This window comes from Dromaius novaehollandiae, chromosome 2, assembly GCF_036370855.1.
Source record: "Dromaius novaehollandiae isolate bDroNov1 chromosome 2, bDroNov1.hap1, whole genome shotgun sequence".
In the NCBI taxonomy this organism is placed as follows: Eukaryota; Metazoa; Chordata; class Aves; order Casuariiformes; family Dromaiidae; genus Dromaius; species Dromaius novaehollandiae.
In genome coordinates this window covers 144339647-144357243 of record NC_088099.1, presented here as the reverse complement: position 1 = coordinate 144357243, position 17597 = coordinate 144339647, and the positions used below count along the sequence as shown (strand labels likewise).

The 17597-nt window shown below is 37.4% G+C and overlaps 1 protein-coding gene across 9 annotated transcripts in view; it reads left to right on the top strand.

Moving 5' to 3' along the window:
* Nucleotides 1-17597, top strand: part of VPS13B (vacuolar protein sorting 13 homolog B) — a 483999-nt gene that overhangs the window by 353736 nt on the left and 112666 nt on the right. For all 9 annotated transcript variants that reach the window (XR_010388020.1, XR_010388021.1, XM_064507672.1 and 6 more), the window contains one exon: nucleotides 9700-10402. Coding sequence is in view for 7 of the 9 variants with exons in the window: in XM_064507672.1 (XP_064363742.1) it covers nucleotides 9700-10402 (703 nt within the window). In the remaining 2 variants the exon portion in view is untranslated. The remainder of the gene's footprint in view (nucleotides 1-9699; nucleotides 10403-17597) is intronic.

The following is a 17597-nucleotide window of genomic DNA, read 5'->3' as shown; positions in this document are numbered from 1 at the left end:
AGTCACATTTTACCACATGTTGGATGGATCCGTTACATCTCTTGTTTGGGCTGTCTGGAGATTCCAGAAGATAAACTAGCCTGAGTTCATTTTCGAAAGGTTATTTCTCCAGCGCTAGAAATGAAAATCAACAGTTTAAACATAGTCTACAAAAAAGAATATCTTCCATGGCCCAGATAGCTGAAGAATTAGAGGCTATTTGGATCACTAGCTTTAAGGCAGCATCTCACAAATATTTTGAGAGTATGGACCATGGACATGCTTTTTTTATGCTGTGTCCATTGCCATTTACAGCAATGCATGTTTTTTGTGTGGCTGCTGCAGCAGTTGCATAACTGAAAAATAGTACTTGTGATATTATTTAAGATAACATTTTAATGAGATTCAACAAGTAGGAAAAAAGCAGACTTTTCTTAGTGAGCCTATAGAAACATCATGGCCCAAAACCTGAAAAACACTGTTTTTATGTATAAAACATATATAAAAAAATAATCAATAATAGTCTGCTGTCTTTTTGCATCTCAAATATAATGTGCCATAATAATGCCATATAATGTCAAGTAAAAGCCAAGAGTGTTTTCCGTTAAGATAAGAACTTTTCTTTGTATCTAGGCCCTCTTACTGTCTTTAATGTCATCATCAGCCCAAAGTTACACTGTTTTAATGAAATCTTTGTGCCACAGTTAGAAGATTTGATAACAGCAGGCTGGTGCAGGATGTGTTTCCTAATAATCACCAATGGTTCTTCCAGTAAGGTCGAAAGTTTTGCTTGGACATACAAAGCTCAGCATAGTTTGAGTAATGGGCATTTTAAAGCCACCCACCTACCACTTAGGTTACTGATGCAGTTAGGAGACTTGGTTAATCAAAAGAGCCTGAATTTACAGCTCTGTGTATATCCTCCTCCTGAAGTGGGCTGTTTCTGGACTTTTGTTCCTGTTCCAGTGCCACAGTTCTTTTCTCTTTTTAATTATTTTTAACCAAGCTCAGTGGGCACAATTTAGGATGCAGTTCAGAGGCTGATTAAGCTGATCCAAATTGGGCTGACACATTCTTTTCTTCTCTCTTTAATACCACAATGAGCCAGTGTGGGAAATAGGCCAAAAGCTGAACAAGTTTTTCTTCTTAGGGCCTTGATAACTTAGATAACTTTCCAGGCTTCTGGAATCCTTAAAACCTGAGGCACTCAACATCCCAGCACACGTTTTGATGAGCTATCGCGTGCCAGCAGTAGGACGTTTCTCACCAGACTCCGTTACATCAGAACTTTTTGTGCGTGGTATATAGTCTGACTCAGGCCACGTTTTGAGGCCATTAGGAGATGCTGTAGAACATACTTTTTTCTTACAGGAGATGGATAGTTTTGAAGTTATGTTATTGGAAATAATGTAGAAGGAACTTTTAGCATTTGTACTTTACATCTTCTAATCTACTGTAATGTTTGATAATTTAATAGTCTTTAAGATGCTTGAAATATCAATACAGGCACTGGTATATTTCACGGAAAAATTGTAACATTTGATATGTGGCCTGGTTCATTTAACTGCGCAGATATTTGTTCAGTTAAGAGGCTGCAATTAGGTTCTACATTATGAAACTCAACTAGCAAGTTAATTTACTGTGTTACAGTGATGACTTTTAGTTCATTGTTTATACACTCATTTGTTATATCCTGGAAAACAACCTCTAAATTCTCATTCTGAGGCTTTGTTGAATCTGACTTTAAAACACTGCCGTGGTATTCGGCATCTGATTCTGCATCTTTTCAGTCTTTTCACAGAATACTTAATATTACTTCACAGGAGAATATTCAGTTAAGAACTTTTTTAAACTTCTCATCTCCAGTTGTCATAACACAGGAGCATCTGATATTTTCCTATTTAAAATTCTTAAATTACTTAAACTCTTGAATCTGAAGTTTATTTAATGAATTCTTGCTTTAAAAATCCTTGTCACATGAGAAAGTTTTTGATACATGATAATACAGCTCGTCAAGAAAACATCAATGTGTAGCACCCAGGATTTTTTGCAGCTGAGGCCAGTATTGCTATAAATGTCACCCAGTAGATGAATGGTTTCCCAGGGAAAATGCCACTGAAGATAATCCTGCTGCGGGCTGTGAAGTGCCAGCTGTGAGGGCAAAACTGTTTATGCAGCTGTGCTGGGCACTGAATTAGGGAATTGCTCATACCTCGCAAATGCTGCAGAGCATCCTTTTTGTTGTGAAACCACAGCCATAATTACTCAAAATTACAAGTCTTTAGGTGTTTTTATTTTATAATATACTTGGGCACACCAGTGAAGGTGAGTTAATTCAGTCTCATGAATGATGCAGATAGCTTGGTGTGATAAAGTTGTTTTCAATAAGAGCAGATCAACACTAAAAAACCTTTCAGTTCAGTACATCTCTCAGCATGGAAATGTGACCCAAAACTGGGACTAATAAAACTGCATTCCTATACTGAATTCTTAAAATTGAGATAATATCTCTGAAAGGTTAGAGAATATCATGCAAATTTGAACTGAAATTTCAAATACATTTTTGAGGGGCCTATTCAACTGAAATACACAAGCAGATCGGCAGGGAAAAAAGCTCATTTCTTGGCCTTAGCAAAAAAAAAAGTGCAAAAATGAACACTCGTTTTGTCTCGAGTGAGTATGTATATTTATTTTAATCCACATCTTTTCCATATAAAAGATAAGATATGAACTTAAAAATTCTGAAAGTAAATATGAAAAACACAGAAAAGCTAATACTTTAAGTAAAAGTTTTAATGAAAAATTACTGTTGGACAAGCACCTCTGCCAGCTTTTGGCTTGGTCTTTTTAATTGGAAAGTGTTTCTTTAAAAAAAAATTAAAATCTTGAACACAGAAGTCCTCATTGGCCTTTAATAGTATAGCATAACAAACATATTGTCTGTATTAAGATTCAAAAACTAATTCTGCTGAGTTAAAGAATTTAGCATTTGAATATAACAATGTTACAACTGGAACATTTAACACAGCTCTGATTTATGAATATTTGGACCAGTGTTTAACAGAAAGTAGCCTCTTACTCTAATATTGAAGAGAAGGAAGAATGTTGCACAAAGAAGCTGAATTTAAGATCACTTCATCCATCACTTCTTTCAGATAATTGCTGCAGTATTGTGAAAACTACAACTGAATTCTTGTTGGGAGTTGTTCTGTACTTCTGTGCAATCATATACATGATTGCACTTAAGAAAATTAGCATAATTTGGTTTGCAGCAAATTCTGATTAAAAAGAAAATTTCCTAATGAAAAAATACATTTGACTTTTATATGAAATAAACTATTTCAAATATTTGTGATATTTTTGTTGCCCCATTTTAATTTGATTTAATAGTTCCCTTTTTGAAAGACGCTTTCGATTCATATAATGCATATCCTTATTCTGCAGTTGGACTGATACAAGTACATGTGAGTCTTTGTCAAGATCAAATTGCACGACTGAAGTTTTAATTTAAAACTTGAGAAAAACTTCATTATGAATTAGACTGGAAGGCATCATTTACTAGTCTAAAATGCTTATATGTGTGTTTATATTTTCCAGGTGAGATTAGAATTACAAAATAATTTCCGTAATTGTCAGAATTATAATCAGTCATATACTCCATATGCAAAGGAAAATAAATTTGTTTTAATTGAAGTGTTCCATAGCACAATGTAGTAAACTTTGGTTAACAAAAGAGAATTAGATCTTTAGAAAACAATGACAGATGTCAAATAAATAACATACTCTCGGAGGTGCTTTGGTGAAATAGATGAAATAGAGTACATAGAAAGCCAGGAAGAAGTCACAAAGTGTTTTCTTTGTAATTCCAGTTGAAGGACAATAGAAGAAAACCAGAACTTACTCTTTTTCTGTAGCTAACTTTGTATGCTAGGCAAAATTTTTATTTCCATGAAAATACTACTGCTTTTTAGCAAGAGAATTAAAATCAGGTCACGTATCACAGTGATGTACCAGATGCGACTGGCACTTTGGTTCTATGGTTTCACACTCATGGCTCTTTCCATAATTTATGTAATGTGAGGAATGATCTCATGATTGGCTGAAGGTTTTTGATCAGAGTTAAGGAACAGCTATGTTGGAGGCTGGAAATTTTACTTCAATAGTGCCATTATATAACAATAATTAGTATGAGAAACTGGAAAAATTTTGCAGCGGTAGATGTTTAGGACTAGAGTGGCTGTACTTCCAGAGCTTCTGCTGCTTACAGTGATTCTAGCAAGCAGAGAACTAGCCTGTAAAGTGCAGGAAAGTACCAGTAAAAAAAAACAATGCTGAAACTGATAGAAATATATATAGTGAAACTTTGTACATGCTTACATTTGTTACAGCTGAAAACTCTTGAGGAATTAAGACAGTTAAAACATAACTAAAAATGTTGCCAATTGTTGTAGAATACCTTCCTTTGGTTTGGAAAATATATTAATTATTGGTCTAACTATTCATTTCAGTGTTTACCTTGGTAGCTTTACCACCTAAATACCTTTCTCAAAAACAGAAAATAAATGAAGAGTTACCTGGCTACGATTGCGCTGACCATACGTGGGACTACTTGCCCAATTTTGAAAGGCAATTGAATTTATTTACCCTGATTTTATGGAGTACTTCTTAGTGTGTGTTCTACAAGACATGCTATTTCCATGCCCTTTCACTAGATAGATATATATGTGTCATATGCCCTATTGAACTCAAGGGGTTAAGCTAGTAAAGTTACCTATCTCAACACATGAAAAGAGAGAATTAGCCACATTTCCCTAGCTACTAGTGTAGCTTTCAACACCTTTTCTATGGTGTCTAGTATTGATAGGATATATAACTGTGAAAGGATGAGAAAATGCACTGAAGTGATCTAAGAAGTAAACTATCAACTTGACATGTTTTTTCTAGCTATTGAAAACCTTTCCATATTGCAACTCTTTCTGACAGTGAAGCTGTAGAATTCCTCTGATTTAAGTACCATCTGGTTATGCTCAAAGCTTTAAAGCTATTATCTCAGCATAAAATTTCAGCGTCCTATACTTTTTTCTTCGCCAAACTATCCATTTTTAAGCCACAAATATTTTTCCAGTCCTTTCAGATTTTATCTAAAAGTATATTTTAACAGTATTTAAATAGTTCTTAAACAATAACAATTTATCTTGATAGATGACATGCTGTGTTTTTTCATTTTATTTTAATTAGCCATTGTGGAACCAAATTCCCTTTTGTTTTATTCCTTTGAATACTGTTTAATTACAGTTATCATGCCAAATATCTTAAAGGTTATTTTACCAATACAGTTTCATTTAACATAAGCCATGTGGAATCAATAGTCCTGTTTCCTAAAGTGAATGCTTGGAAAATCTTACATTCATATGTTAAGAGTACACATCCTTTCCTCATTAGTTGGAAAGTACAGGGATTTTGGCACAGGTTCTGTGTGGAAGCATTGTGCAGCTTTTATATGGATTTTGTTTTTAGCCTTTGATGACACTGTTTAGAATAGGAAGTATCTAATAAGTAAAGCATTTTGTCTAATGTGCTGCCAGTGTGTTTAATATATGCCTGGAGGTCTGAAACATTATCTTCTCCACTACAGTAATATGCATTTAATTCTCTGAAAGCAGAAGGTCGAACTTTTAAAAGGGACTCAAAGTACATTTTCAACTAAAATAATTTAAAACATATGGGATAGGGGACCAGAGTAATGTACAGTTGGTTTTTATGGTTTAATCATGATCATGTTAATGCACACCAGTAGCTAATTAAAGAAAACTTTTATTGTTCATTTTAAATGGGTTATGTAAAGAGTAAGAGAATTGATATAATACAGCCCAATGATAAATGTTACCATTACATTTGCTAACAGCAAGCTGATATTGCTGTTCTTGACATGTTTAAACTATTGGCCCATTTATTCCATAATAAAGCAAAAAATCTTTTTAGAGTTATTATACTAAGAGTCATTCCCTCTCATCTCCTTATCCCATTAGAGGAATACCTAAATGATGTCCAAGTTTATTATTAGGCGTATTTTCAAGTTGACTGTGAATCTTGCTTGGAACCTTTGACACTTACTGAGCTGAAATTGAGGCAAAAAGTCTCAGTGGTATTTCTGCAACTTTGTTGTGTACCCAGTAATATTATAAAAAACTGTCTTGCAAATCATTACACATTTGCTCCAACTTTTGTAATATATATGGTAAGAGAGTATGTAAAGCAAAATTTCAGTGTGGAACGGGGTGGCATGAAAACATGTAATTGGATATGGTGCCTTTCACCTTTTGGGCACGGGTTCATATTCCATGCTGCTTAGGGCTGAGCAGAAGTTACCATCTGACTGCTGTGCAGTGACCTATGTGAATTGATTTGGGGGTCTCAGTAATGTTTCTGTTAGTTGAATATGTCCACATAACAGGAAACTCAACAGTTGGGACCAATTATCACCCTTTCAGTAGTCTTAGCAGAGAAACTAAAGTCTGAATGCGGTTGGAAGCAGAGCTGTTTTCCCACTTTCCTGTAGGTGCTTCACACAAACCAGAACATTTAATAAATATTTAATTATAAAAAGAGGCAGAAGAAAAGAATTAGGCTTTAACTCACATCTGTCTAGGTCTGAAAAGAGATGATGCATTTGCAAACCAAAAGTACTGTATTTTCCCACTTCATTGAGTTGTACACATGCAGTGCTTTTCTCTTTGGAAGATTATTGTGCAGTGAATAACACTGTTTTCGATCCCTGTGGCCAGGTCAGGCACACCCTAAGTGTCCAGTAGCTGTAGAAATTTCTGCTGTGTACAGCAGAACAAGAGGATGCCACATATGACCGTAAGAGTCCATTCACTGCAGAGCCCTGCTCCCTAAAAAAGACTCTTCATAAGACTGAATTAAAGGCTACGGAGCAATTAAAAACTTCTGGTTTTAGCAGCATATGCCTTCTACCTCGTTTCAGGCAGCATTTCCATCAAATGATCTGACAGGATTTTTTCACTGCTCTGCTTTCTGCCTTCTGCTTGTCCTGAATACATACGCAGTAAAACCACCCTTAGCATTTTGAAAGCATCACCAGTGCAGGATATGGGCAAAGTACTATAGAGTTTACCAGACAAAGAGACTGATGTGTAAATAGTCTAAATTTGCTAGGATATCAGGAGGAGTCAGGATTTCTTGGCTCACAATGTAGTAATTCATTAAAGTGGCCTCTAGTTAAGTTATTTTTACAGAGGCTGCGTTAAAAGTGGTATCACATTTACAAGTCAGTGATACGAGTCTGTCATAGAAATCAGCCGCAAGGAATTTTATTGGTTATTTGAAAAATATGTACATGAGTGAATCTGAAAAGATTGTAACCAGAGCTGGCAAAAACCTTTTCAAAGACAATCTCAGCTAGTTAATGGTTCTGTTTTAGGATTTCCTCTGTAATACTTTTCCCTAGTATGTTCGTTCTCTAAAAAAAAGGCGGGAGGAGGTTTCTCCCTTTGTTTTAGAAAGGACAACATAAAGAAACCTCAATGATAACAAAAAAAGGGGAGGGGGGCTAACCTCCCCAATAATCAAATTTTACACTATGTATATTGCTGTATAAAGAGCAAAGTTGAAAGAAATCCAGTAGTTCACTGCCCTTCCTTTCTATTGTTCAGTTTCTGATAGATTTTGCAAGTACTTTTAATTCACTGGTTTTTTTTTTTTTTCAAATGGAAGTTAAGGTATGTTTTACACTAGTTTGTATCTGCCTTTTTGAAGATTCATTAGGGTGGAGAAGATGAAAGGGAATTATTAAAGTAGATCCTAGGATGAAGAAAAGAAATCATTGAGTAAAGGTGCAGCAGCAGCCAAAAAGAACAAAATGTTGGGCAGCATCAGGGTGGAAATTGAGAACAAGACACAAGGCATCGTTTTGCAGCTATATAAAACCCTAGTGATGCCACTTCGTGAATACTGTGCAGAGTACCCAAAAAGGGCATAGCTGAGTTACAGAAGGCACGGAGAAGTAAAACTAAAATGATTAGAGATGCAGAAGCAGTTGCTTTGTGAGGAGAGACTAAAAAGGCTGGTACTCCCTGTCTGGAGAGGAGAATGCTGAGGGGGGATATGATGAAGGTTTATGAAGTCATAAAAGCAGTGATAAAGCCAAATGTGGAGTAGTTGTTCAAATCCTGCACTACAAGAAATAGGGGATTTGCAATGAAACTAGTAGGAGATTGATTTAAAACAAAGAAAAGAAATTATATCTACATATGCACTGAATTTCTGGAGCTTGCTGTCCCAGAAGGTTGTGGAGGCAGACAGTGTCAGCAGGTTCAAAGAGGGGAGTAGACAAATTCGTGAACAGGAGTTCCAGAAATGGGTGCTAAAAGGACTACACAGGCATGTTCCCACTAACATCCCAAATGCGGCAGCTATGAGTGCCTGGGGAGTGCAAGGGGAATGGATTGCAGGAAGTGGTCAGGGCACATGCTCTCTCCCTGAGTATCCGCCTGGTGCTGCTGGAAACCACACACTAGGCTGGGCGAGTCACTGACCTGGCTGAGGAGGACAACGTACTAACTGGAGCAGAAAGAGGTCTACTGGGTAGCACAGGTGGTGGTGCTAGTTACCCTGTGGAAGCTAGACAGGGTGCATGCATGACTCGGATTTCCCTATAAATCAAGGGAGTTGGTGCTACATTATTGTTATTGTATTTATGCAGGGTGTTTTGTTTCTTTGTTTGTTTGTTTTTAAGTTTTTTAGCAGCCATGCTCCTTGCCTTGTCAGCAAGCTTCTTGTGTTAGATGTTTAGAAGTGTTTCCTCCCTGAAGCACCAGCTTGTCTTGGATATCTCTGTCTCTGACTCAGTTCTGTCCTGTCCCTGGACTAGGCCTTGCACCTTCATTTTGTATCACTGCTGCCTTTCCCATGATAGGAGCAAAGTTCTTTTTACTGTTTGTTATGTGGTATCAGTTTTATTTTTGAAATATTTCTGTGTGCAGTGATTTCTCATGCAAAACCCTGTGAATGTCACAGACAAGGTCATAGGCTTGGTGAGCTAAGAGCCCTTACCCCACCACAGAGGCCGTCTTTATATAGTGCTGACTTTTACTTCAACTTCAGTGTTTTATATAATGCAGCTGTCATTTCTGTGACTCTAAGAAGAATATTCTTTCTACAACATAATTATTTATACATTTCAGTTTACAATTTCTATTTAGTCTTTTTATGATTTGCAGTAGATTAATAATGCATTCTATTTCATGTAATCATCATAGAATATTTTAGTGCAGAGGAGGACTTTTTTGAGCTTCAGTGCTCAAAACTAGAAAACAGTTCCGATTAGGCTTTTTATTTAAAATGTGTTATTCAAAAAAGATGATATTGTATTTTAAACCATAAATTCCTTGTACATTCTTTAGAGTATAAAGAATGAGGTTTTCTTTAAAAAAAGAGGAGTTTAAGCCTAGTAATCATCATTCCTTTTTCTCCCTTCACATGTCCTTTTGGCACTCTATCTATTGTGAGTCATCATTTCCGTAGAACAGACACCTGCTGCCTTTTCATGAGTGACTGCTGTGTTAAAGTTAACTTGGCAGATTTTTTTTAGAATTCTCTTTTTCGACATCATGTTTTTATAGAGATTGTTTGTTGCCACTGAAATGGAAATAGTTGGGATACAGATATTATAAGTTAGTATGATGTTTTTCTTCACAGGTGTCCAAGCAAGAGCAGAAAAAAATGGATGTGTCTGATGGAGGAACGGTTGAAACTTCTTCGCGTTACAGCGGAGCTCAGGACAGTGGAATTGGCAGTGACAGCGTTAAGATCAGAATAGTTCAGATAGAGCAGCACAGCGGTACCAGCCAGCACCGCATAGCCCGGCCTTCCCGTCAGTCCTCCATTGTGAAGAATCTGAATTTCATCCCCTTTGACATTTTTGTTACAGCAAGTCAGATCTCCTTGATGACGTACTCGTGTACTGCTTTACCTAAATCAAAATCCCTGCAAGACCAGAAAGACGGCGAGAAAATAAGCAGGAGCTCCTTGAACCTTCCAGAAGCGGGTTCAGGGAGCAGCCCCGAAGCCAAGCAGCCCAGTCAGGCGGGCATTTCCTCCGTCACGGCGGACGATCTTTTGAACAGTAATGCTCCCCTGGCTACTGGGGGAAAACCAGCCCTGTTGTCACTGGAAAGCCTGCACGCTTCCACGAGGTCATCGGCCCGGCAAGCCCTCGGCATAACGATCGTCCGGCAGCCCGGTCGCAGGGGGACCGGCGACGTGGAGCTGCAGCCCTTTCTCTACCTTGTCGTCTCGCAGCCTTCTGTGCTCCTCAGCTGTCACCACCGGAAGCAGAAGGTAGAAATATCCGTGTTTGATGCGAGGCTTAAAGGAGTAGCCTTGGACTACAAGTGTACAGGTAAGATCGTTTAAAGTTCATTCCCACTAATTACTACCAAAATAATTGGGCTTCTCGAAGAGACTGGAGTGGGGGAAGAGAACATAGCTGATAGACTACTAGGGCATCTTTAAAAGTCAATCAGTAAATACGTGTATTGATAGGATTATACACCACAGCTGAATTGAGTTAGGTGTGCAAGATGTTTGAAATGAATTAAGATCTATCCTTTTAGCAACCAGTTCTTCCTGGTCCTCCGTATTTCTTTCTCAGCATGAGATTGCAATATGGATTGTTGCATTACTTTAATGTTTCAGTGGTATCTGAGGAAGTAAGAGTTTGTAAGTCAAGCCAATTTCATAAAAAGCATTTTTATGACTGAGAATTACAGTATTTTCTCATATTAGCCTACTGATAAAATTTACAGCAAAAACATTGTAGAAGCACCTGGTGTTTTGATCATAAACTGTAAGAAAATAATAGTGATCTAATGATGCCATGTATTTTTAGGGTGTGTGTTTGTCTTTGCATTTCGTATATAAAGTTTATAGTAAGGAGTAAGTGCTGAAGGGGAAAAAAGTCTTTCTGAAAATTTCTTTTTCTGTCTTACCTGCACTGCTGAAGCGAGAAGTCAAAGGGTTGCAAATCTTTTGTCTTCCTGCCAGCACTGGGTGTAAGACTTTAATAAGATAAATTATTATTCTGCAGAATGTTACCAAAAAAGTGTGTAGATGAGGATGAAGAGAACTGCTGAAAGAGCAGCCAGAAAAGTGTGTTCTGTTAAGTACTTCACTGAATGAGAGCTGTAGGTGAAAAACTTTGCTAGTTTTTCTCTTGCCACCTGTCTTACAACACATGAGTTATGAAAAGTAGAATACTTTTATCCAGCTATACTGAATCCTTGCTGAGAGAGAGACCGTTTCTTTTGGAAGTTGGTATTAAAATACTGTGTTTGTACAAAAGACTAACAAATGTTACTTTTAATGAATCTAAACTTTTTTTTGAAATCTTAATTATAGTGAAACTTCTTAAGAGGGATTAAACAGTCAGAAAGAGGAATAGTGGACAGCTGAAGAAAAGATACATAAAATAAGGAGAAGATTCCTTTTCTGCCTTTTTTTTTTTTTTTTGGTCATTCTTCCATTTTCATATTTTCCTACTGGTGCTCCCCTGTCTCAGAAGAAACACAGCTGCCTCATAAATTTGATTAATTTCTTATTGGTCATTGTAGCAATTAACAAACATGATAGCTTACCATCTTTTTTCTTCTTCTGATTTTGAAGTACATAATTATGAATAGATGCTTGTGTACAATTTGTGACTCTAAGCAATAAATAATATTGCATCAATAGAGCTTCACAAATAAATATTGTGTCAATATCTCATTAAATTTGTTGTAGACAGAAGTATAATAATAAAGAAAAAGGAATAATTTTATTATCTAGATGGTAAATTCCATGTAGCCATATGAGCTGAGAAAACACAGGATATATGGGGTAAAAGGTTTCATATTTTATCAGGTTATAAAACAAGATTGTTTTCCATCTCTCTATATTAAATCTTATCAGTACATTCTCAGGTTGAGAATACGGTTCCAGGCACATTTTGAACCACTCTTGCTGATTTGACTGAGTATTGTCCATTGCTGATAAAGACAAAGAAAAGCTTGAAGGAAAACATAGCAATAGTCGTAAGTTAGTGGTCACAACTTCATTAACTTAGTGTTTTGGAAAGATGCTATTGAACTTCTTCACATCTCATGTCTGAGGAATTCAAGTGTGTCCTTGTACAAGCTGCCACCACATTACCAGTAAACTGTGCAAAATTCTCGGTTCTGCTCCTACAATTAACTTCCTAATCTTTCCAGCATCCTAGTATCTGTGGGTGCAAGGGGCTTTATTCTAGGAAAATAGGCTCTGGCCACAACCTGCAATTAAATTTTCCTACAAATTCAAAGTGGATCAGAGAGCACAGAAGCATGACAGGAGGTTTGAATAATAAAGACGGTAGGAGCACGTGGCCTGAGAGCTCCTAGCTCCCCTCTGTTGTTCAGTGAGACCCGCAGAGGTCTTGCGGGGGGACCAGGGATGAGCTCCGCATGGGTGTTCCCTCTTTCTTTGTTTTTTTTGTCTCCATGGCAAGCAAATGTGCCTTTCCTTCCCATAAAACAGTGTGGAGGCAGGAGCCACACATTATGGGATGGCAGAACTTCTGGCCCCATCTTGCTGCCTTTGTGGGCAGTAATAAATACCTTAGTCACATTTGTCAGACAGTCTCCTGTGCTACATGCCTAAGGCTTAGGGCTCTTTTCAAAAAACTTTGAGAGAAGTAGGTGCTGAAGTTCTAGCGCCTGAAAGCACCATCCTAAATATATTTAAAAAGTTAATAAAACTAATCCATGCTTTAAGTCACATGCTAATTCACACAGCAAAATAGGTAATATAAAGTTTTTATTGCCTCTTGTTTGGGAAGACCTGCTGGGCTTGTAATTGCATCATTCAGGATTTATGTTGTCATACCACTGTAGTAACATGTTACTTTTGGAAATTTCTATTTTTAATCTCTGCCACACATATTGGAGGGAAAACTGCCATTAATTGTAATATGATAGATAGATTAAATATATATTTATATATATAAAAAATATATAATATACCCTCAGGAGCTTTGCACTGCATTTGCTAAGTTGCTGTAGTCATTTTGATCAGTCAGGCCAATTTTGCTTGATATTATGGCTGTTCACTGAGAGTTTTATCTGAAAGAGATGTGTCATCCAAATGAAGAATGATAAAAAGTTTATTTAAAGAAGTAAGTTAGCTTCTCTTCCTCTGTACAGTAGCTTTGTACTAAAGTGCTATATTTCTCTGTATAACAAGGACTGCACAGTGGGAAGGGGGCAGAAATGGTGCTTAATTTAGAGGGAATGTTGCAACAGAGTATTTCCAGTTAGACTCTCCAGAAGAGACTGCTCTTGCATCTGTGTAGAGTATATATGCAGCTCACTGTTATCTAAGGTAGGGTTGGAGAAGCACACAAGTTAGACAGACATATAAGATGTATTTAAACTAAGTTTTAAGAACTTATGGAGTATATTCATTTTTGAAAAACACTTAAACAGTGGAACTGAGCAATCAGGCCTGATGAAAACATTGTGTGTATTATACTATATTGTGGAGATGGGCAGCACCACAGCTTGAGCTCTTGAGGTCAGGGCTATAACATGGCAAATTTCATCACAACCTGAAAAATTTTGTCTTTTCTGGGAGAGAGAGAGAGAGAGAGAGAGAGAGAAATGCATGGTGCTTTCATTACTTACAGTAATATGGTTAAACTTATATAGCTAAGCTCTATATGAACTATGTAGCTTAGACCCAAAATATGCTAATAAGAATTCTGCCATTTCAAATCATCATTCTATGTATATACCCACCCTATATGCTACATGCAAATATTTGAGGAATGTTTTAAAGCATTTGGAAAAATTGTTTGGAATGTTGTTTAAAACTAAAGATTTGACTACTATTAGTCCAACTGCAGTGGACTCGGGTGTTATGAAATACTGTGCTATAATTTCTTATAGCTTTTCTGAAAGAAGAAGAAAACTACAGTTTTAAAACAATGCTTTTAAGTCTTGAAAGCTGGAAGCAAGTACAAGATTCTGTTGTGAAGTTACAAGAAAACTCCAGGGTAAAGAAAAGCTAATAGCAGTTTAGAGCTATTTTTGTTTTCCATCCTTCACCTCACATGAGTGTGTTTTTGAGAAATATACTGTTCAGTTGTAAAATCAGCAAGGAAATACATCATTTGCAGATTAACATGATTTCAGAATTGTATATTTCCCTAAGAAAGAAGCTAAATATTGTGTCCAGAAAACAGCAGAGATTTTCAAAAACACAATATTTGACATGTAGTTCCACAAATTTACTGCATGGGTTATGCTTCTGCATATGTGATAAATATGTAATAACACACACACACACGCATTCAAATTTTTAACACATACATTTGGAGTTGAGATTAATCACGCAGTTCATAAAATTGAATCAATAATTCATGAATATTCTCACAATATATGTTTTATGATTTTTTTAAATAGCAATACTACTTATTTTGTCCCTATTATCTTTGTGATAAAATGTGGAATAAGCTAAAGATCTCCATGTTTATATTTATCATGCATACTGTTAAAGTACAGATAGTATTCCAACTGCCTTGAAACCCTTTCCTGAGCTCCAGAAGTTAAAGGTGTTTCTAACAGGTAGTTTATTGATAGCTTGTTTTTGTTTTATGAACTTTTAATAAAATATGGAATTTATCCTGTAAAGCTGCACCAGGAGAAAAATAGTTGATCCTGGGCTAGTGACAAAACTAAGCTTACTGCCTTACGATAGCTTAGTACTTTCAACACATGCAGTAATGAAGATTTTAATACTGTTATGAAACTACATACATTCTAGTTGGGATAATGATTTGGTTCTTATTTTTGGATGATTTCAAGTTAAAGTTCAGGACCGTGCTCATTAGGCTGTCACCCATTTATAGGAGAGAGTATTGCACTGGGGCTGAAGCACCAAACTCTGCGGGTGAAGCGCTTGGCTCCTCTGTTCACCAGCTCTGTTATTTTTCGCTTACTTTCTGAAAGATGAAAGAACTAGAACTTAAGAAGAAAACAGGGGGAAATGGACTGTTCAAGAGTTAAATATTGTTAGTGTGTTAATTAGCAATTAGTAGTATCACATTTCCAGCAAGCCGGTGCCTCTGCATGGGAGCACTGGCCTGCCTTGGAGCCAAAGCCTAGTGGTTGTGCTTTCCTCAGTCTTCCTCCCGAACCACGTCCACTGGCAAGTCGCTTTGTAGGAGGAGGAAACCTATTAGGATATTATAATGTAAGCTGAAGTTTATTATGGTTGTGCTAGACTGCTTCATTTGTGTTTTAAATTATTTCTGTAATTGCACAGCTTGATTGCAATTATGTTACTTAGCACCAGGGATAGGAACTTCAAAACAAAGTAAATAAATTAATGGAATAAACATTAACTGCTTAGTAGATGTCGTTTAAAAGAGTAATTGTTGATTGAGCTGACTTGTAAGATTCTATATAAACAGCCTAAAAGATACTGTAAAACAACCTTTTCATTCAGTGCTCATCCTGCGTTTAACAAAAATGGCATCTGCTAGCCGTTAGTTTTTGCAAATAGATCATTGGCCATTTCCACTTAAATAAAAGTGGGTGCAATTGTTTTTAATGTAATCTTATAAGCTGCTTTTATAAATATTTTTTTTAAATCTTTATTTGCTTTGTTTCAGGTAATGTAATCCAGATACAAAATTGCCTCATTTCCTGAGCATGGTGCTCTGGGCATTCTTGAAAAATATTTTTTCTGTTTATTTGTTTGTTTATTTTTAAAGAGGAGATTGTGCAGCTTGGTCATCTTGAAGGGGAGAAATTTCCCCATGAATATTTGTTATGCATGGAATTCCTTCAACTTCCTCCAGTGAAACGTTTCAGCCATTGTGAGATCATCTAAAATTATTCCTGATTTTTTTTCTTTTTCTTTTTTTTCTTTTTAACACCCACGCCTCGGATGGCAGGGCGTCCATGAAGAGCAGATGCAGTAGCTAAGAGCACATGTAGCCTCTGCTCTAGCGGAGGGCGCAGGCTGCATGGAGAGTGATGCAAGCTGGACGCAGCAGGAAATCTGCTGTGCTGCCTCGCTCAGCTCGTGCTTCTGACAAAGCAGAGCCAGGGTTTAAGGCCGTTTCCTCGCAAACCGTTGCGGGAGGCTGGTTGGAGTGTCACCTGCTCCCCTGCGAGTGTATTTATTGTCCACACACCAGCGCGCATGGGGGTACACAGGGTACAGGCTCCCCAGAAGCGAGGCGCTGGCCTAGGAGGCTGCATTGCTCAGGTTACTCCAGGTGCTCATCTGTGCCTTCCTGACACAGCACGTGGGATTACGCTACCAGAAACGCTTTCCCTTTTGGCTTCTTTGAATACCAATGGAGACCATTTCTAAAACAAGACCAAGCATTCCACCACAGGGTTTGAAAAGCACAGAGGATTGCAGCAGCGTGCTGGCTTGCAAAATTGACTGCAGACCAAAATGTGATTCATCCATTGAAATAAAAGCGCGTTGCAGAGCGGACTCGGTTTCAGAGTAACGCTGCCGCCACCCGGGCCAAGCTGCCGCCCCGTCGCCCGCGCGGCTCTGTGCCTCCGAGCCCGGCTCAGCAGCCTCTCGCTGGCCCTGTCCTCTGCCGTGCCCTGTGACCGAGCCACAGCTTGAAGAAAAAAAATCTTCAGGATTTCAAATTTCTCCTGCCTCATCCCTTGCCTTTCCCACTAGTCCCCTTTCTTTTCAGAAGGTGGTTTTTGCTGTCCCCCATTAACATGCAAATGAGGGGATATTGAGTGAAGGCAAAAGCTTCCAAATTCAAACCGAGTTAAGATGTTTTATAGGCTGTGAAGCTTTGGAGCTGGGGTTTGGATGTTTGGGTGGATACAGAAATAGCCAGAGCTTTTTTTTTTCCTTTCATTCTAGTAAAAAAGAAAAATATTGTGGAAGTTAGTCAAGACCTCACAGCTTCTCAGTCTTACGCATTTTGAAATACAGTCCTGGTTGTCAATCTGTGATAGTTGTCTCACCATTTTGTTTTTGCTGCCACAGACAAATTTTTCACATCATGTGGAGGATAGAGTTTCTGGCCCCTTCACCACTCTTCACTTTTCAAGCTTTGCTTTTCTCTCTTTTGGCTTGCTGTAGAGTAATTCTACCCTCTCCTTTTACTTATATATGCATCCCTGGGGTTTTCTCCAGCATTTTCTTTATACAAATAACTGCAAATTTAAGTGTTGATTTTTGGGAGAATCATAGAAAATGGAAATGGAAATGACCTATTATAATACATTATTCAGGCCAGTTCCCTGCTGATGCATAATTGTTCCCTATTGTATATTTTATAGTGTTCTGTCAAGTGTATTTTTAAACCTTCTGAACATTTCCATTGTTTCCTTGAGGGAGAAGAGCCCTTTTTCTAACAGCACGCACCATCAGGAATTCCTTACTTTCCAGCCTAAATTTTCTTGTTCATTCTGTTGCTTCCATGGCAATTTTTATGCCCTGTGGCACCCCACATGATTTATTCCTTTCCTGATCCTTAATCCTATGAAAATGCATGTGCTGTTTTCTGCTGCAGAAAGTATTTCAATCAAGAT